Here is a 21809-nt window from a genome sequence, read left to right as displayed (position 1 = left end):
TCTTTCATTTAATACAAAGAATTAAAAATTGCCTCAGTTTGAGATTTTATGAAACAATAAGCTATTATTGAAATGGCTCTGCTAGATTAAATATAGATACGATTACATGCTTTTGACGACTCAGTAACACCAGAAAGGCCATATCTGTAGTGATATGACCTGCATATTCCTTTACCTTAAAAATGAACAGAGTTTTAAATGAATTGGAGTTTTTAGTGGTTAGTGCTTGAGTATAAGCACGTGTAATTACATACCTTTCTGAGTGTAAACATTTACTATAGATGGGTTTGCCTATCTTTTTATGTCCCTTTTGGTTATAACGCGTCTGAAGTTTTCAAGTACTTGTGTCTCCTTGGCTTTCACGTTTTGTTTAAGGCTTGAGCGTTCCCAATAAGGCTCATCTAGAAAAGACCTTAGGGTTCACCAAAGTTATAGTTTTTATTTCATTTTACTGCTGTTTTGTAATGGGGGTTGTCATGTCTCGTTCTTTTAAATCAATCAGCCTGTTCTAAATCGAACATCATATTCGGAAAAACTTACTTTGGTGTTGTATCGAAGTATTCAGATTGTCAATTTCAGCTATATCGTTTCGGGAACAATATCCTGTCTCAGCATGTTGATTGGTGTTCAGATTAATTTCATCAGTGGTAAATGTTGGACTGTGAAAACTAAAGCTGGTCTGTTCTTCACTATCCACTGATTCACTAATAGTGGGTACTTGGTTTCTGTTTTCTTCACTTGAAATGTCCTAAAACATATAAAATATTCTTAAATACAAGAAAATTATTGAAATGTTTTGTAGAATAAGAGGGCTTTATAGTTCTACAAATGCTTTTTGTAATGAAAGAATTTGTAATTGATTGACTTGTTACCAAATTATAATATTTTAATTGAAAAAAAAACAGTTGTGAGTACTGAAAACTTCAAGTAACATCGTCAATCTTGAGTCTAGCTTTCTAAAAGATATAAACTTTTAATATCAGAAGTCAAATATATTTTGTGTTTCATCTTTTTCACCAATATTTTATCTCTGTGGAATATGAAATAGAATGTGAATAATGCCAAACCCCCTTTTTTAATAAGAATAAATAAGAATACATAACGAAAAATACCAATAAAGCCGATTTGACATACCAATGATTTATTGTCTTGACCATTTAAACCCAGTTTTAAGGTGCAGGGCCTGTACATTCCACTTTTTTCATTCCTCTGCAAGCAAAGTCATATAATAATAAACGGATCAATAACTGATCATGAAGCTCGTTAAATTTTTTTGTTATGAAATGATAAGCTTCAATAACATCGATTTTTGCTTCTCATATTGTCTGATAATATATGAAGCTGACTGACGTATTTTATTTTAAATTTTACGCAATCTTGATTTGTTTAATAGAAGAAAAAAATCAACACTTTTCTCAAATAAAACAGGTTACCTTATATCATTGAATCCATTGTTACATCAATAATGGTAGGTGTAAATACTCAGTTAAGATATCAGGGTTATAATTTGTTTCGCCAGACTCGCATTTCGTCCTCATCAGACACATCTGTGGCGCTCGAATTAAAACAGTTGTAAGGTCAAATCATACAAAACCGTTATACTTGATTGATTATTGACAATATATTATTTTCAACCATTAAAAATCTCACAATTTGTTACCTACCTATTCACTTAAAGTTAGATGGCATTAGCATCTGTACGTTTTATTCTGTACTATTACATTTTGAATTATTTGCAATATAGAATAACCAATTTAAGTTATCAAGCAGAAAACCATTTATATATATAATGCCTTACATTAATTGTTGGTACATCTATGTCAAACGGTTTACTCATTTCCTTGATCTTTCCACACAAATCAAACCTATAATACAACACATCATATATTATACCCTTGATAAGACCAATTCTAAATTTCTTATATTTTTTGGAACTACGAAGTGGATCAATAAATGCATTTTTCTATTTTGCTTTAACAAGACCAGGCAGTTCTCCTCATTCTACTTCCTCTTTTAAGGACATAAGATCATTTAAAACTACTATGTAATTGTCAAATATTACACTGATAGTAAGAAGCAATATTACAATTTCATATTTTTTTTCCAAAGCATTCTTTTTAAAATAGCAGGATGTTTCATTCTTCGAGAAACAATATAATGTAACATACCTGATCTGTGCTGCTAGTATAAATATCACTAACAGTATTAAAACTAAAGGTATTCCAATAGCAGCTCCTAAGTATTTGAAACTTGTTTCTGAAAAAAAATAGCTTTCCAAATATATTGCTATTATTTCAGAAGAAGACAATATTTACTAGTACCTTATAATTCAAATTCAGACCATTCAGCATTGAGCGCGGGATCCGTCATGGGTGTCCCGCGAGTTCTATAATGTTGGTTATTCATGTTGAAATTTTAGCCTGTAGATTAAGACAAGATAAAAATTTAAAGGTTTTCAAATAAAACTAGAAAATAAAACCTATACTCTAAAGTTAAGCCAGCTTGCAGATGACACCCCTTTATTTTTAAATTCAAAACAAGAAGTTTCATTAACTTTGAACATTATCAAAATGTTCGGATCAATTTCAGGCCTAAAGCTTAATCGAAATAAAACAAAGGGGATATGGCTCAGAAATTTAAACTCCTGTAAAGATAAAGTTGAAAACATTAAGTGGACACAAGAACCGATAAAAGTATGAGGAATATATTTTGGACTTAATAAAAATGAGTGTATAAAAACTAAACGTGCAAAGACAATACGAAAAATCGGAAAAAATAATTAAAGACTGGAATAAAAGAAAATTAACTATGTTAGGTAAAATAACTCTTGTTAAATCACTAATCTTACCAAATATAACCTATGTTGCACCAGTAACAGAAATTGATAAAGAATACTTCGCAAAATTAAAAAAAATATATATAGTTTTATATGGAATAATAAACCAGAAAAAGTTAAAAGAGTTATAATAAGTAAAAATTATCATGCTGGCGGGCTTAAAATGATAGACATAGATAAATATATAGCATCCATAAATATCAATTGGGTAAAAAGACTCGTTGATAATGACGACTCATCACCCAATTGGAAGTCTTACTAAAATTGTACTTAGACAAATTTGGACAAGAATTCCTTATATTTAAAATGGAATTTAACAATATTAATTTGATTAACAAACTAAAAGAAATTGTTCAAGAATTTTACTTAAACATAATCATATCATGGATAAATTCAAAATCTGAAAAAAGAATCAGATCGACTAACATATAAACATATCAGACAGCAACTAATATGGGGCAATAAGCATATCAAATTAAATGGCAAATGTCTTCTTTTCAAAAATTGGATAAACAGTAAAATTTTATTTGTAAATGACATAATTGATGATATAGGAAAAAATAATCAAAATAAGATTTTAGATAAACTATCTTGCCATTCTAATTGGTTTTCGGAATATACTAAATTGACGAAAGCAATACCAAAACAGTGGTTACAAGAGCTAATAAAAGAAGAATCAATTAAAACAAAAGTCGCTACCGACTCCAAATTTAAATTCAAAGATAGAGAAGGAAAAATGGTACCAATAAAAATATTTTCCTCCAAAGATATTTACATCTCCCTTTTAAATAGATATTATGAGAAAGCAATAGGATTTCAAAAAATGGGACAGATTTCTTAATGTAGATAACAATACAAGGAAAAGAGAACAAATGTTGTACTTTATCTTTAACTATATCCAAGATAATGAATTGAGAATGTTAAGATGGAAATTTCTACATTACATTTTACCAAGCAAACAATTACTTTTCTCTTGGAAAATAACTAAAACTCCTTTATGTAATATATGTAATGTCATTGAAGATTATGAACATTACTTTTTGACATGCAAATATCTGAAATCATTTTGGGATCAAATAAAACTAATACTAGACAAACTTAAAATAGGACATCATATAATATCACTTGCATTACATTTGTATGGATACAAGACAAACGATACAAATTATTACAATATTAACGATTTTCTAACAATCACACTTTTTACTATATATAAGGTATATTATACACGTATATCCGAGCAGAAAACAAAACAAATTAATGTGTTTGAAATTTTTTTTAAAATGAACTTCTCCAACATTACGAAATATTGAAAAATATAAAAACTTCTACAATTTAGTTGCAGACAAATATTAATTTATCTTCTTTAACTAAGATTTATAATATATCATATTAATTTCTTTTTATTCTGTTACACATTAGCAAAACTGTATATTGTGCACTAACAAGTACTACCCTTATCACTGAAATGCTATAACGAGGCCGGGATAAGGTACCGGTATTTTATGTATCTCTAACAAATGTACATTTCAAATAAAATTACATAGAATTTAAAAAAAAAAAAAAAAAAATATAATCCAAATTCAAACTTATATAGTTGAAAATAATGTGTATATAGAATCAACTTTTTAATTCCATTTCTGACAATACCAGTACTAAGATATGTTCATGTAACCTTTCTTTGTGTAAACATTTCCTCATTGTTTAGTGGAGTGCATAATCCAAATATCCGTTACGAATTATTAACGGATTTTGATAAATTTTACACAACAGATGTCACTAGTGAAACAGGTACTATGTAACCTCTTTCAGAGCACATGCGTTAATCGTTTGTCCTGTTTGTGTTCTAAGTGGTTGGTTTCATGTACGGGGGATTGTTGAATGTTGGTAATGGTTCTCTTTTTCATGAGATTGTTTGTTGTTCTTCAATGTAATTTGAATTAATAAAAGCGAGGCGATCCCTCTTCAGGAAATGGTAGATTACTCCTTCATATTCGGGCTAGCCACACATGCCTAAATGTCAAATGATTAGAAGAAACTTACCGGGCTGTAATGGATCCATTGTTGTAACATTGTAATTTTTCGTTCCCTCTGCACTTTGTTTTCCATCAGACGACACTGCCATTAACCAAACGACATACCTAGTTCCACTCCTAAGGTTTCTTATGATATATTTCATTTGTACTTCAGTAATAGATGTGTTGACTCTCGTAGAGGTATTTGTACCTAAATAAAGTGATCATATTGTGTATAAGTTGACGGAAGGCAACGGTTTTGAAAGCCATTTATAATGCCAACTATGATCACGGGGTTATTCAACAGTTGGTTGATCAAAATGCTCCTTTTTTAATTCTAAACTTTGTATTGTTTTGTATTGGTTGTTAACAAAATATTGTTTTCTAATAAAAAAAAATCCCAGTTTCGTTCTGGTTAAGTGACATTCTTATTTGAGTTAGTCCTGCACATTCGCTCTTTAAACATGATTTGTTCATCTGGCATGAAAATTCAAAACCTTATAACTTGCTACCTTTTACAAAATCAGGGAGTGTAAACTTGCAGCTTTGAATTTTCTTAAATCTGCACTGGATGATCCAAAAAACCATTTTAACAAAATAAATGTTTAAAAGCTTCTTTTATCAAATTACGGCCTCCATTTTCAAATTAAATTTGCTGTACATTAAATCTTTCAAAAATGACACACCACTTTTTTATGGTTCCATTTGATGACGAAAATCGAATATACTTACCAAATATACATTCATCACCTATTTCGGCAAGTTGGCACCAATACAAAATATAAAATTTAACAAAAGGTGAACGTTCACAAGTCCCTGGTCTTGTCCAAACAACTGTTATCGATTGTTGATCATGATTCTGCACATTTACACTATTTGGTTTTTGTGGAACTGCAACAAGTGAAACAAAAATAACACAAATTTGTAAATATTATAATAACAAATAAGGATTTAACATTGTTTGTACTTATAGATCCCTTCAACATAAAAGCGGGAACAGGGGGATAAACAATATGCATTGAATTTGACGTATTCATCTCACGCAATGTCTTTTCACATATATTGTGTTACATTTTACTGTCACACTGTAGATATAAAAGTAAGACAATAATTAATATGAAAAAATAGATAATTGTTTATCATAGTTAACAGTGATTACAACCGATTTTGATCGAAACTGTTTTATACATATATCGTTCTTCAGAAAAAGAAAAAAAAAATGGTTTGATATTTTGAATTAGTTCTATACTTGTGTTTTGAAGAGTACACGTTGCACCTGAGATCAGCCTGGTTTTTTTTTGGTGACGTTCGTATTGCTCAGTCTTTAGTTTGTAAAATGTAGTGTTTTGTATACTGTTGTTTATCTAGTCGTCATTTGAAATATTTTGTCATAATTTGGCCGATCTCTGTTCGACTCATGAGTATTGATTTTCCAATATCGTACGTCCCTATTATTTGTAAACAGCTTTACATCAATTGGAAATATGTTAGTACTTCAAAGTTACACATCTACAAAGTTAAAAAACAAAGTTGCACAAATATTGGTTTTTGATGCATAAGATGTGAATTCAAACAGGAATTCTAAAAAAGAAAAGACAATACATCTTTCCGTTACACTCTCTTTAAATTGTTTCTCTTTTATTGCCTTATTCCGTTGTATTAATTAGTGTGTTTTATAGAATTACTTAGAAAGTATCTGCAATAATTTACCTTCATTTCTAATGTAATAACAACTTTTCCATGAGAACCCTGTACTTCCGTTTTCCCTATCCATTGAAACACCAAATAAATAATTCTTTTCAGTATCCAAATTATCTACAGTATACGAAGTTTCATCAACTGAGATAGTTTTCCATTGAATCTGTTTCTATATAAATATAAAACATATTTACATGAAATAAAGGTTTGATAGTTTAAAAAAACAAGGGCTGTCCATGGCAGAGGATTCTTTGAAAATCTCTGGAATATCAGCTTAAATTGAATTTTGGTGAGTTGTTTGCTTATTACTAAATGAGGTTTGCCCAATCGTCATAAGAGTCAGTGTCATTCATTTGTTAAAACATACATACACATTGCCTCAATTTTCCCAGATTGTGATAATCTGAGGGAGTGTAGATGCGCATTTTATTTAATGCACGCAAATCAAGAACGGCTTACCCTGTCAACGAACCCGGTCTTTTTCCTTTTGGGAGTTAATGGGATTCCCTCGGTTTTTAATTTGGTTACCTTTATTTGGCTTCTCAATCGATCAAAGAAATTGAACATGTAAAATACTGTTGCTTAATGTAAAGTGTCAATCTATATATGTTACCTCACATCCATTCGTTCTTTCACACCAGTAAATAGTATAATTTTTTACTCCTCCGATATTTCTGTCTTGCCATGATATCAAAATATCTGTGTTTAATTTTTTTTCAAGTAAAAATTCTGGAGGCTGTAGGGTGTCTACTGTAAAATGTTATTGTTATAGTTAATAAATTTATTTATTCAAAAAATGTATTTTAATAGTAAGAATTTTAGACACTTAATGTTTTTTTATATTTTCTTTTCGAAAGCTATTATTTTACCCTTTATTTTCTAGGTGTCATAGATAAAAAAAACTCGACATGAATGTACATATTTGTAGTACAAAAAATAATAATGAAACTAAAAAGTTGGTTGCACCAGACCTGATATTTAATATATAAAGTTGACTTCATATGCAAATTGGAAACAAATTCAAAATTATTTCTTAATGTATAACACTTTTGGGTAAACTGTATAGCAAGTCTAAATGAATTTATTCGCAGCCTTTAATTTTGGCCATAATGCTTTGTTACAGTTTCTTCCATTCTTCCATTGTTTCTAAATCATGTAACTAACATAGTCGAATATCAAACAAATATGATAGTCATTCCAATGAAATAATTGAAAGAAAACAAATACAGATGTATGGTATACGCCAATGATACAACAACACAAAGACATGAACACTATTTGTACATGTACTGATACGCATTTTGGTCGATACATCTGCTGGTTGACTATCAGTCCCGAGGGTATCATCAGCTCAGTAGTCAGTTCTTCGGTACTGACATGACTTATAACAAACCTTTCTGAAATTGTCCGTTATTAAGTTTTGAAATTATAAAGGAACTAAGGTTTCAACTCCCTCAGGCAAAGTTGACCGTAAATGAACTTTGTTATTTTTATTTACTTTTTGGTTATATAGGTCCGCAACCGTTTTGGGTCATATACATCCTCGGCTTTCAAATATTCGGCTTTGGGCGTTCCTGATGAAGGTAAATCCAGAAAAGCGCTTTGGCTGAATTAAATTGATAACGTGTTGTTTTCAATTTTTTTGTGAACATTATAGACAATCATTATTCTTTATCCGTTCAATGTCAGAGAATAACAGTTTTTGTGACCATGCTAAAAGAAATGAATATGATGTACAACATTATAAACTTTGTGTCTTTGGTGTTTTTTTTTTTTTTTATTTTCTAAAATACGTTCGTTATTCATTTACAATAATGATTTCCACTGAAAGTATTTTTGAAATTAAAAAAAATTATCCAGAAAATACAATTTACATTGATGAAATGTGCCATTTGATTTGTTTCTTTTTTGATATCAAGTTTTTTTTTAATTTGTCTTGTTATTTACGTCACTGTGACTGACATTTTTCGCATTTATAAAAAAACAATATAAAAAATTCAAACACAAAATTGAAAAATGATTTTGATATATATAATGGAACTTTCATTTAATAGAAATTAAACAGTAATGTTATAAACTTTCTTTTAAGTTTTAACAAAAGAACATACGACAAGAATTTGGATAATATTATGAAAAAGGTGCTCTACATAGTTATTGTAATGACCATAATTGATAATAAGTCTTTGAAAAATTAACATTTATCTAAACCTGCTATTAACATATATTCAAAGGAGAAAGTATAAGGTCACTTATTTAAATCTACCTAATAACATTCATACTAATTCTAAGACATAAATCTGTCGGACATCAGTATTTATATTTTTCACATTTAGTGCAAAACAGAAGAAACTGCCAAAAGTGTCTAATTTGTAGACATTGTCATGTATATTGACATATGAGCAAGAGCGTTAGCCAAATAGATGTTTTGCTACAAAAACATTTTTTTACAAAAGATGTTAATGTATATAAAATATCGTTTTGGATGAAGCCCTAGAATATAAAATGGCCGTTCTAGGTCAAATATTTAATTTCGACAAGTTTATTTAGTAAAAATGACAAAACAAGCGATCTCTCTACACTAAAGGTTTTTTTATCTATAAAATTAACATGATTTTCAAAGGGTTCAAACAGTTTACCTTTTTTTTACAGTTTCAGGTGATAATGTGACCTACCGAATAAGCCTATTTACCGGATTTGTAAAAACATAAGCAACACGACGGGTGCCACATGTGGAGCAAGATCTGCTTACCCTTCCGGAGCACTTGAGATCACCCCCAGTTTTTGGTGGGGTTCGTGTTGCTTATTCTTTAGTTTTTCTATGTTGTGTCATCTGTACTATTATTTGTCTGTTTGTCTTTATATTTTTGGCCATGGCGTTGTCAGTTCGTTTTCGATCTATGAGTTTGACTGTCCCTCTGGTATCTTTCGTCCCTCTTCTTTAATCCAATCAAAAATTCATTAAAATGTGAAATTAAGCTTTCATCTTTTTCAAAAAAGTTATTATAAAAGCCCAAGCATTACGTATATGTACCAGTTCAATAAAATCAGTCCCCCTTTAATAATATGAAAATTCGAAATGAGTTTTCAGCCCAACGACATTGGAAAAACAAATATCAAAAGAGAAACAAATACTTACTTTCATTCTAGAAAAAGAATAGTTAAAACTTGTAGTTTTCAATTTTGATTAATACTTGCATTAACGGCTGGAGATTTAAGGTTCAAAATAATTAATGTACGGTAATGGTCTATCAATATTTGATATTAATTTTGTTTAAACTCTTAAATGGGGTGGCTTAGAATTTATATTTGAGTGAATACTTAGTCATGTAGGTGTAACATGAAACGTAATTAAATATACGTACTTTAAGATTCAATTGAAAAACTGAAAACAATTTTTTTTTCATACATAAAAAGATATTGAAAATTTCTCAAACTTTTAAAGCACAATTCATGGTAAAAAAAATGCGGAATTAACAAAGAAAGAACGGTGTCAAAAATATGAAATGAAAAAAATGTGCAAATGACTATTCCAACATTATCAGTGGATCAGAAACGATTACTTTTTAAACTAAACACAGGTTATGTTGACTATCAGTTAGACAACTACTACATAGATTCAAGAGGAATCGTATCTTTACACAAATTTCAGCCCCCGTAAGTCATGGACTTTTTCATGTTAATCTGTAACGTGTGTCAATAACTAAGGAAAGTTTAATTCGATAAACTAGGAAAATGAATTTAAACCGATTTTGAAGCAAATGGTATACTAACATGATATTATTGTTATCCTGATTTTGTATATATATAATGAATACTTTAGAAGGATATCAAACGGATAATTGAAACCATAAGTCTGACAACGCCATTCCAAAAAAAAAAAATCAAACAATCAAAAGACCAACAACATCATACAAAACACAACAACAAAAAATACCAAACACTGGGCAACACCAATCCCACAAAAACAACGGGTCGATCTCAAGTGCTCAAGAATGGCAAGCAGATAGCTTAATTGAATGGAACCATTAACATTAAGTCATATAAAAAATGATCATAACAATTATTAATCGTATATAAGATTTACTTCTTTCATATTACTTTTTTCGACAGGTTACCTAATCTGTGGTTGAACATCCTGTTACTCGGCAAGATAAGAACAACCGAAAGAAGTAAAATCGAACATTTAATCTGCAATTTTTGGGGAATGTTTACTGTTTTCCGATTATTTTGTCATGTATAGAAAATTAAAAACAGTTAATTGCCCCACAAAATTGTACAGATTAAAAGCCTGGTTTTACTTCTTTGAGTTGCTCTTGCTAGACCGAGTACCAGGATGTCCTACCAAAAAAGAAGGTCAACTGTCATAAAAAAAATATAAACTCCGGAGTCAAATAGTCTATTCAATAATTAAGAGGTTCACCTATATAACTAAGAATGCATTTTCAAACCTTATAACAATATATATGGTCATGATTATCAATTAACTGTTTATAAAACTTTGATTTTTTAGAAATACTAAGGATAATTTACCCCAGGAGTAGATTACTGTTTTACTTTTCAGTATGGCCTACTTTAGTTTGGTCTAGTTCAGAAGGATTTTAATGTTTTATAGAAGACCTCTTTTGTAAATTCACGTCCTAAAAATGTATGAAATACTTTTCACTGGAAGTTATCAAAACTGGATAATGTCAAGCCAGCATATCAGAAATTATCAGTTTTACAAGATATATCATTTCACTAAACACTCAAGCATATTGGAATAGCATTTACCAGTTTGGTTAACACTACATTGTTTGCAAAGCATAATACTTTCATATATGTATTGTCATATCAATAATGATTGCTTAAAAGGGCTCTTTTTAAATATGTAATGTATTTCAAATGCTATGTACCTTTTTGGATGTATACTGGATTGCTAGGATCAGACATTCCAAATGTTGTTCCTGCCTTTATTCTTACACTGCCATTTTTTACAGACTGAATATTTGTGAACGTATGCTGTGACGCGTTAGATGAAGCAATCCCATGAGCAATAGGTTCATCTCCAATAGTTTCAAGTATTACTAAAAATTCAACGATCGGTCCATTTTCCTCCATCTCGTTGAAATTCTATAAACATGTAATACAAATTTAACAAACGCTATTCATGTTATGCGACTTAGGAAAAGTTAAGTAATTTAAAAGTTAAAATTGGATTGTTACTAAAATACATTTCAGTACAATATAATAAATCCTTTTTTTATATGTATAGTTTATATAAAAAGGAAGTTAAGCAATTACTCAGGTATCATTTTTTGTTCTGCACTTTTAAATCGGTTAAAAAAATATCGAAACTACATTCGAAAATCAAATTAAACGTACAACACAAATTACTTCAGGAGGTGAATATTGCATGAATACCTGCTCTAGAGCTTATCAATTCAAAGCCTGGGACTACAAATAAGTACTAACTTGTGAGTAAAATTTAAAAATTATCTATCAATACCAAATGACAAATCCTTTTTTTGCTATACTGAAAGGATATTCAAACTGATGAATCTAAGATGCCTTCTGAGAATACCATGACAACAATCAAAAACGATGAAAGAAAAATAACAAACGAAAAATTGAAACTCAAGACTGAGTAACACAAAACCAACTCACATCCGGGGTTCATGATGGGTAAGCAAAATCTGTTCCACATGTCGACCCGTCGTATTACTCATGTAGGTACAAAGTCGGTGATAAGTCTCATTTGGTGAGGTCCCATTAGAGGAAAAGAGAATGGGATTGCGGTTTAGGCAATAAAACATATATTATTGTTTGTATATTTGGTAGCTAGAGTGCGTTGTTGGTGCTTGCTGTTGTCTATTTCTTATTACTGTTTTTAGTAAACTCTTTTATCCTTTGTGTGTATAATATTTAAGTATCTATTACACATATTGACTGTGTACATTGATGCATTTTAACAACCGATATTAAACTACAGGCATTCTAATAAGAAAAGCATTTCAATTCATACATACCTGCCAATAAACTGTAATGTTTCTGACTTTTGAATGAGCCTTTTCTGCATATTCAATCGCTCCAACTGTCACTCTTGGAGGAAATTTCCCAACTACATGTACAAAAAAGGTACATAGATGGAAAGGGTTAATTATACACACATAAGATCTAATGAAAGTTTATTTTCTAGAAGGATAACCAAACAAAAAAAAATTATAAGTGAAGTTTTCCTTTGATCTTTGCAATAACATTAATGATACCAATGTTAATGCACAAGATGCGCATTTCGACACTAAATGTCTCGTCAGTGATGCTCGAGGTCAAAATATTTGAAAACCAAAGCTTATGCAATCGTTGAACAGTTGATCAAACCAAAAAGGACACCAAGTATAGCCAAATCCGCACAAGGAATCAGATCTTTACACGAAGGAACTATATTCAATAATTAAAAATTAAACCTAAACTCCTATGGAAGATAGAAAAAAGTAAAATAAAAAAATACCAAACTCCGAGGAAATTTCAAAACGGAAAGGCCCTAATCATAACAACTATCATATTCCTGACTTGGTATACGCATTTTCTTATGTTCAAAATGGTGGATTAAACCTTGTTTTATAGCTAGCTAAACCTCTCACTTGTATGACAGTCGTATGAGATGTCTGAGTGACAATTATGCCTCATCTTCTTATTTCTATACTGAAATAAATGCTTACCATATTGTGCTGTTCTTGCCTGTAGATAAACTGAATCACTTGGTAGACCTATTGGTTTTGTGTGGGTAAATATGTCTGTGTAATGGGCAAAAACTTCAAACTTATACAAAGTGTATATTTGTAAGTCCTGAATCAGCAATGATCTATGAAATGTGTTTACCTGAAAAAAATGGTTTATAAACATCTGTTATTTGTTTTTGATAATTACATGTAAGTCGGATCATTTAAAAACAGTGTATATGGCATTTTGGAATGAAATTGATACAATGGTAAAAGAATATTTCTTTGTCTAACGGAAACTGCGTGATCAAACATTGTCTTGAGGATCAATCTTCCTAGGCATAATTGTTGTCTATCCATTATTGTTTTCAAGATAAAAGGCAAAACGGGTAGACATTGTTTATTCATGATTTCAATCATTGAGCTTTTTTTGTACATCTTGTCTTTGGTGAAAAAAAAATTGCAGTTCAACGTTTCATTATATCTATTATTGTTTTTCTAGTTATTTGGTGAAACATTTTTGTTGCTGATAAATAGCGCTGTGAAATGGTTTCCCCTATCGACTCTAGTTTATGCAAACACAAACAAAAAGAACAACAACCTGGAATAAGAGCAGAAAGAGTCCAAGGCCACCAACGGGTCTTCAACGCAGCGAGAAAATCCCACACTCGGAGTCGGGCTTCAGCTGGAACCTAAACATTACTGTATACTAGTTCAGGGACGTCACACTAAACTCCGAAACATATTAATGAACCAAATAAAAACAAAAACAAAAAACACGACTAACAAAGTCTAGAGATTCTTGACTTGTGACAGGCGCAAAAATGCGGCGGGGTTAAATTTTTTTCGTGAGATCTCAACCCTCCCCCTTTACCTCTAGCCAATGTGGAATAGATAAACACATGTAGCAATACGCACAGTAAAAGTCAATTTAAAAGAAGTCCGAGTCTGATGTTAGAATCGGTAGCAGAAGAAACTGAGCAAAATGACAATGATGAACATAGATTAACAAAGGACTACTAGCAAATACAGACATGCCAGCTCCAGTTGTCAGCTAAACTGATTGAAAGATTATATCTTCATCACATGAAAATAAAGCACAATTCCTCCAGTTATGGGTTTAGTATCATGCATTTATAAATTATTAGAGAAGAACATAACCATGCAAAATAAAAAGTCCGTGCGCTTCACAGAGAGTCATATAGTAAACAAACATATCATAACCACATCACAGCTTAAGGCCTCTTCTTAACATTTGAAGGTCCCTACTATGTATTGGCTACCAAAACTACACAAAAAAACAGTAAAATATCGTTTCAAAATGGCCTCAAGTAAGTTTTCTACAACTAATCTTTCAGTGCTTTTAACTAGTTCCTTAACTACTATCAAAGAACTTTTGTAATAAGATATATGAGAATAGTGGAATTAACTATTGTTGAATGTAAAAAATTCTTTGGATGTTTTAGATAAATTACGTGCTTTTGATGGTCCTTTTGATTCTGTTGACAGTTTTGACTTTTCGACTCTTTACACTACACTTCCACACAATGTTATCAAACAAAAGTTTTCCTATTTAATTAAATGGTCGTTTGGTAAATCTGAAGGCAAATATATTTGTTGCAACTCATTTAAAGCCTTCTTCTCTAATGAGAAAGGTAAATATGCTAGATGTACTTACTAAAGGTGTGATGAGATGATTGAAGCTGTTAATTTTTCTCCTTGATAATATTTATGTACGTTTCGGCAACAAAGTTTATCGACAGATTGTAGGTATTCTTATGAGTACTTTAGTAGCAGACTTGTTTTTGTACTGTTATGAATCACAGTTTATGACCAAACTCAGTAAAGTCTAAATTGCATTGAATTGATAAGTTCAACAACACTTACCGTTATCTTGATTATATTTTTTCGTTAAATAATCAATAATTTTCTAAATATACTGCCGATATTTACCCTTAGAACTTACTTCAAATAAATCAAATGTAAACGCTAATAACTGTCCTGTCTTAGATTTAGATATTTCAGTTTTACACGGGAAACTCCACACTAAAATTTACGACAAAAGGGACGATTTTTCATTCCCTATTGTTAATTTTCCTATTTTGGATGGTGATGTTCCTTTGGCACCATCTTACGGTGTTTATATTTCACAACTCGTTCGCTATGCTCGTGTCTGTTGTGACGTTTTAGATTTTAACGAACTTAATCTATGTATTACTGGTAAATTATTAAGTCAGGTATTTCGTTACCACAAATTACTTAAAACTTTTACTAAATTCTTCCATAGATATAAAGATTTGGTTTTGAAGTTTGGTTGAACCTGTAGAAAATTTATTTCAAACGGGATAGCACATCCTCATTTTTACGGAGATGTTGTTTACCGTGCCCGGAAATTTAGAAACGATCCTGGTAATCTTATCGACCCTTTAAATAAACTTATTCTAAAAGGTTTCCAATTCAACACTGTAATTAGATCTTTGAATATTGTTTTATTGGTTTTAATATTGATTTTGTTATCAGTAAATTAAAATCAAAGTAAATATTATTGTTATATACATATGCACTTTTGTGGATCTACAATCTGTCGATTCCTGTATCTTGGCATTGCACAAGGTCATGTTTTTCTCTGACTGTTTATGACGTCTTTATACTAAATCCATTGGATATTGGATGTGTACTGATTGATAATTTAGTCTTAGATGCATGATTTTCTTTTTTAGTTGTTATTGGCTGTGAACTAGCTGTCAGTAACTGCGAGTACTCTCAGATCTGTACTAAGTGTCTTTTTGTTGTTGGGATGTACAAGTACCCAGCCACGTCCACTCTGTGTTTTTGTTAGATGTATTTCTATTTGTATTCGTCTGATGAGTTAAGCCTTTTCAACTGATTTTTATAGTTCGTTCTTATGTTGTACTGTTACACCACTGTCCCAGGTTAGGGGGAGGGTTGGGATCCCGCTAACATGTTTAGCCCCGCCACATTCTGTATGTAAGTGCCTGTCCCAAGTCAGGATCCTGTGATTCAGTGGTTGTCGTTCATTTTTTTTTGTACATTAATTAGGCCGTTAGTTTCTCGTTTGAATTGTTTTACATTTGTGATTTCGGGGCCTTTTATAGCTGACTTTGCGGTATGGGCTTTGCTCATTGTTGAAAGCCGTACGGTGACCTATAGCTGTTAATTTCTGTGTCATTTGGTCTCTTGTTGAGAGTTGTCTCATTGGCAATCATACCACATCTTCTTTTTTATAGTAAGTAGAATACCTACTGTGTGCTACCTATCACTCAAACGTGGCAAAAACGTTTCTTACTGAGGATAAATCAAATAATGACCTCCAGTCGTCTAAATAGATATAAGAAGATGTGGTATGAGTGCCAATGAGACAACTCTCCATCCAAGTCAAAATGTATAAAAGTAAACCATTATAGGTCACAGTACGGTCTTCAACACGGAGCTTTGGCTCACACCGAACAGTAAGCTATAAAGGGCCCCAAAAAATTACTAGTGTAAAACCATTCAAACGGGAAAACCAACGGTCTAATCTATATAAAAAACGAGAAACGAGAAACACTTATGAACCACATCAACAAACGACAACTACTGAACATCAGATTCCTGACTTAGGACAGGTGCAAACAAATGCAGCGGGTTTAAACGTTTTAATAGTACCAAACCTTCACCCTTTTTCTGAAACAATAGTGTAACATCACAACTTAGAAAGACACAATATAAAATATCAACTGAAATAGCTTAACTCAATCAAAGGTCATATTAACACCACTGAACATACACTGAACAAATAAATTTGACCTATGACACAATGTAAATACAAAATAAATAAACTAAGGGAAGAATAATAAAAGTAACATATTATATCGGTAAGAAATGTTAAACAATTAAAGAAAAACAATATGCTCGAACAAAAATACCATCCATTTGCAATAACCTGTTTTGTAAGAATGCATTGAATATACCGACGTTACTGACAATGCCTTGAATATGAAGTTACGTAAAAGTATCAAACGTTTAAACAACAATTTAACTTCCAATTTAAGGGTTTTAGTCTGTATATGAATAATAAAAAAAATCTAACTATATGAATAAGCAAAAAATAATCGTGCATAGTTTCTTATGTTTACTGGTATTTACTAAATTTAAGAAAATGCTTAAAAAGAAAATAGTTGTACATGTAATAAACTTACCGTTCTTGTTCCATTTTCTAAAATGTATTTGATTGTATATTCCATTCTAGGTTTATTGTTACCGTCTCTGGGTTTTTCTTTTGTGTCCCATTTCAATTGAATGACGGTCTTATTTTTCTCCAGAACCGTCACGTTTTCCATTTTGAAAGGTTTAGCTGCAGAATATTTATAAAGTAACATATATCATTCCTGTCCAATAAATTTATACTACCAAAATTAATTATATAAATAAGAAATTGATGTTCAATAGTACCTATTTCCGACCTCTATTTTCAAAAAATCAGATTTCTTTAATTTTCAAGAGAAATTTGAAATATAAAATTCCAATAATTAATTGTACTATGCGAATCTGCAAAACCGTTGTTTTTCTCGTCTTAGTTACTCCATATTCTGTCATCCTCATCCTTAAGACTATTATAATTTCATATATAGTATTTTCTCATTGTTGAATGCCTTACTATTTGACTTCTGTGATTATTTGTCTCTGTTGCAATAGTATTACATATCTTTATTTTTCGCTTTAAAAATTGCAACCTTAGAACTGAGCCGCGGGATTCTTGAAACAAAAAAAGAAAATACGAAGGAGACAACGGAATGAGAGAAAAAAACACCAAGACAAGAAACAAAAACTAAAAAAAGACTAAACACAGGAAAAATACCACATACACTCAAGATTGAGCAACAACAAAAAAAGAGCGTATGACATATCTAAAGTTGTTTTTTTTCAATTTCAGCTATGGTTGGTATAAATAGATACCAGGCTCTAAAATTTTTACACCAGAAGCGCGTTTCATTTTCAAAAGACTCATCTGTGATGCTGGAATAAAAAAAAATTAAAAGCCAAATAAAGTACGAGGTTGTAGAGCATTGAGGACCAAACTTTCAGTAAGGTTTTGCCAAATACATCATCAGATTAGTAGAAAGTGTTGCGGCACCAACATGATTTGTAACATAAATTAAGTGACTATTTTCTTTATCTACTATAGTTTAAAAAAAACAAAACACCACAAAAATGGATAAAACTAGTCAATAACCCATACAAGACACGGTTTACCTATTAGAACATCGTAGTTAAGGGTACATTTTGCATCTTACAGTTCCACTATATCTACTGCAGTTTCTACAGAACAACCAAGCAATGAATGAGAATGAATCATATTCTAGGGCAATACTTTCTATAAGGAGTCCACCAATGTTTTCGGTTATGTTGACTACTTGTTTAGATTATTTTGCTATTGAAAGCTTCTCTTTGTTTACTAACATTTCTACGATAAACGCGAAAATTGTTAAACATCGTTATCCAAGGGTAATAGCTTCTATAAAAGTCACTTGAAATTTCGACTATATGGACTTGTTTGAAGATTTAATCATGTTCGCGTTTCAAAGATTCATATATTCACAATAGATTCTGCAAAAACACAAAACTAAGTAGAAATCGCTTTTTAAAGATAGGTTGTTTCTGTAAGGAGTCAACTTATGATTTGACCATGCTGATTATTTGTAGATCTTAAAATTTCTCTGATCAAACTTGCTGTGAGTAGTCGACTGATGTTTTCTGTTAAGTGTGTTTTATTTATAGATCTTATCCTGGTGACCATTTTAGCTATTTAAATTTTCACTAAATGTTTTATACTTAGCATGAAACATGTGTAAAAATCGCCATGCAAGAGCAATAACTGGTATAAGGATTTGACTGAAGATTTTGGCCATATGAATAATTTGAAGATCATGGCTGACCGTGGCAACAAATAGTTACTCTCATCTTACACAGTTTCTTCAAAATCTCGATAAAAAAAGTTATTCATAGGCAATATTTCCTGTAAGATGCTTTGTTATTTGTAGATCATCTCCTGCAGATCATTTTTGCTACTTATATGTTTCTCATTGTTTTTTAATGTTTGAAGATTAACCCAAGTTGCAAACAAATTTAATAATTGTCATATACGGGTAATTACTTCTTTGAGAAGTGCTTTGAACTTTTTGGTCCAAATAAACTCTCGATAGGTCTTGACATTCAGAACATTTTTCCATGCGAGTTGTTTCTATATTTAACGATTTTCAAGATAAAAGACAATATTTGCCTTTTACTCCCATTTTCATTTTTATCGACTTGGCAGTGATAATGGCAGACATGCAGGGTCATCTGTCACCTCTAATAAATACTAACAAAAAAATTGTGTGGCCAAGTTTTATATCAATTTTCTAGACAGTTTCTTTAGGGAAGACTTTTGTAAAAGTATACCGACAACAACAGAACGCGGGCGCCAAGAAATTATAAAAGATACAAAAAAAAATACATTAAACTTAGAAGTAGTTATTAATATAGATCTTATAGTATCAAAATACGGTCCATTTTTTGTATATCGACTTTTTTTTCATAAGAGGTAATCGATCACGGATAATTGGAATTTTGCATTTATACCAAATAGTTATGCCGTATCCTTTCCCAAAACGCAGATCCTGGCTTATCAAATGGAAAACGAATTATTTTTTTTTCTTTCTTTTGAACTTATTGTCATTATATTGATTGTTTTAAATAACATTTCTTTGAAAGTACACACCACAAGAAAGAAATTTGCCATGTTATGTTTTAAACTATTTTGTGATTTTACAGTAGAAAGATAGATGTTCAAAATTTACAATACTGACTTTCTTATGCGATTAGACTATAACAGACGATATCTATGTGAAAATCTTATCCAGTGCTAAACATTTTAAGCTACGATAGGGCACTTTAATTAAACTTTCCTCTTACATGTAAGCAATACTAGACCCTGACATGAATTATCCATGCTATTATTAACACATACCTCAAAAATGCATATACAAATATTTTCGTAAATATTAGGTCTATATGTGTATTATATTGAAGTTCTTGACAGGCAAAAAGATTTAATCTATATAAAGCTCTTCTCTACCTTTAATATAATTTAAAAAACGTATCAAGAGGAGATATCATTTGACAAACAAAACGTAAGCTGATAATGCATGCTGTGTTTGCATATACCCGTACAATATTGAAGTTTATTGAACTCTGTCTTATAAAAAATATAACCTTCTAAAGAAATTTTGATTTATATGGATTTACCTTTTAAAATGTAATTACTTTTTTTAGATGACAGGTACTCTAACGCCAGTCAAAGATAACATTGTATACATATCATTTAAATTTGTAGTCAAATGCAATTTTTTAAATGTATTATATCCTCTATATTTTTTTTATATCTTGAGATTACGAGTCTATTTAATCTGGGTATTTCTTAAGAGAGTTGGAAATTTAGAAAATTCATGAATATGATTGATACATTCAAAATTTAAAAAAAAATGTAGATAGGGATGTAACTGGATAAATCCTTTTTTTTTTTTTTTTTTTTCTTCTTTGTTTTCTTCTTCCTTTTCCACTCCTATACTATCTGTTAATTGTTATTAAGTATTTATTTATTTATTTATTTGCATATTTTTTTAACTTTTTCTTTTAATCTGTTCTGTAGAAAATGTAAAATATTTCCACTTATAATGTATTTGTAATAATGACATTGTATATATATTACATGTATTATAGTGTATGTATGTATATGCTTTAATTGTTAAAAATCAAAAATTAAGGAAAAAATAAAAATCAGAAAGTCGCTTCAAGTGTCGCGTAAGAACAACATTTCACACTATTTATTTCAAGTACAAGTAATCAGAAAAGGTCGACTTCAAATTTTACATGTTTTACATTTGTAAGAATTTTAATCTTCTTCGAGTATGCATTTCCGTTTAATATGTAACCTTAACTCAACTTTTCCAATTATTGATCGACATATTTTTAAACAGGTGAATAGTTGTTCAAGTTTTATCAATGTTAAATGACAGTGAATACCATTTAAATACTTTACAACCAAAACATTTCAATTTTTCGTGAAAGGTTATCAAAAATCGTGTCATTACTTAGATAACAAACTTTGCAAAAAAATAAAAAAAATATATATATACCTAGGTTGTAATTCCTGAAAACATTATGTAACGATGCAACTACGTGGCAGCGATAAAGAGAAAAAAACGCAGGTACTTATTTCTGCTCATAAGACATGTTCTTTAGCTAAAAATGATTTCAATGCGGTATGGGCTTTGCTGACTATGCGGCATGGGCTTTGCTCATTGTTGAAGGTAGTACGGTGACCCATAGTAACTTTTGTTAATTTTTTGTATCATTTGGTCTATTGTGGAGAGTTGTCTCATTGACAATCATACCACATCTTCTTTTTATATTCCGTGTATTTTGTGGCTTGTTTATTTTCTTTCTTTTTTTCCTTCGGTTTTATTTAGTACGTACATGTATATCTAAAGCGTAGGACCGCCAAGAAAATCGCTCGCTGAA

General features: G+C 30.6%; 1 protein-coding gene across 2 annotated transcripts in view; it reads right to left on the bottom strand.

Moving 5' to 3' along the window:
• The window catches only part of LOC127708670 (uncharacterized), a 117553-nt gene that overhangs the window by 78716 nt on the left and 17028 nt on the right, over window positions 1-21809 (bottom strand). The window contains exons 6-17 of one of the 2 annotated variants that reach the window (XM_052213811.1): window positions 17447-17601; window positions 13248-13407; window positions 12555-12646; window positions 11442-11658; window positions 7163-7299; window positions 6562-6718; window positions 5584-5742; window positions 4880-5062; window positions 2169-2256; window positions 1799-1865; window positions 1135-1209; window positions 541-748 (exon numbers count right to left, since the gene is read on the bottom strand). The exons of the other annotated variant lie outside the window; for it this stretch is intronic. Of the exons in view, the coding sequence (XP_052069771.1) occupies window positions 541-748; window positions 1135-1209; window positions 1799-1865; window positions 2169-2256; window positions 4880-5062; window positions 5584-5742; window positions 6562-6718; window positions 7163-7299; window positions 11442-11658; window positions 12555-12646; window positions 13248-13407; window positions 17447-17601 (1698 nt within the window). The remainder of the gene's footprint in view (window positions 1-540; window positions 749-1134; window positions 1210-1798; window positions 1866-2168; window positions 2257-4879; window positions 5063-5583; window positions 5743-6561; window positions 6719-7162; window positions 7300-11441; window positions 11659-12554; window positions 12647-13247; window positions 13408-17446; window positions 17602-21809) is intronic. 2 annotated transcript variants of the gene reach the window in all.

The sequence above is a fragment of the Mytilus californianus genome, unplaced genomic scaffold, assembly GCF_021869535.1.
Source record: "Mytilus californianus isolate M0D057914Y unplaced genomic scaffold, xbMytCali1.0.p SCAF_1, whole genome shotgun sequence".
NCBI classification, from domain to species: domain Eukaryota; kingdom Metazoa; phylum Mollusca; class Bivalvia; order Mytilida; family Mytilidae; genus Mytilus; species Mytilus californianus.
The sequence above is the reverse complement of the archived record's forward strand: the minus strand, read 5'-3'. Positions and strand labels throughout refer to the sequence as shown.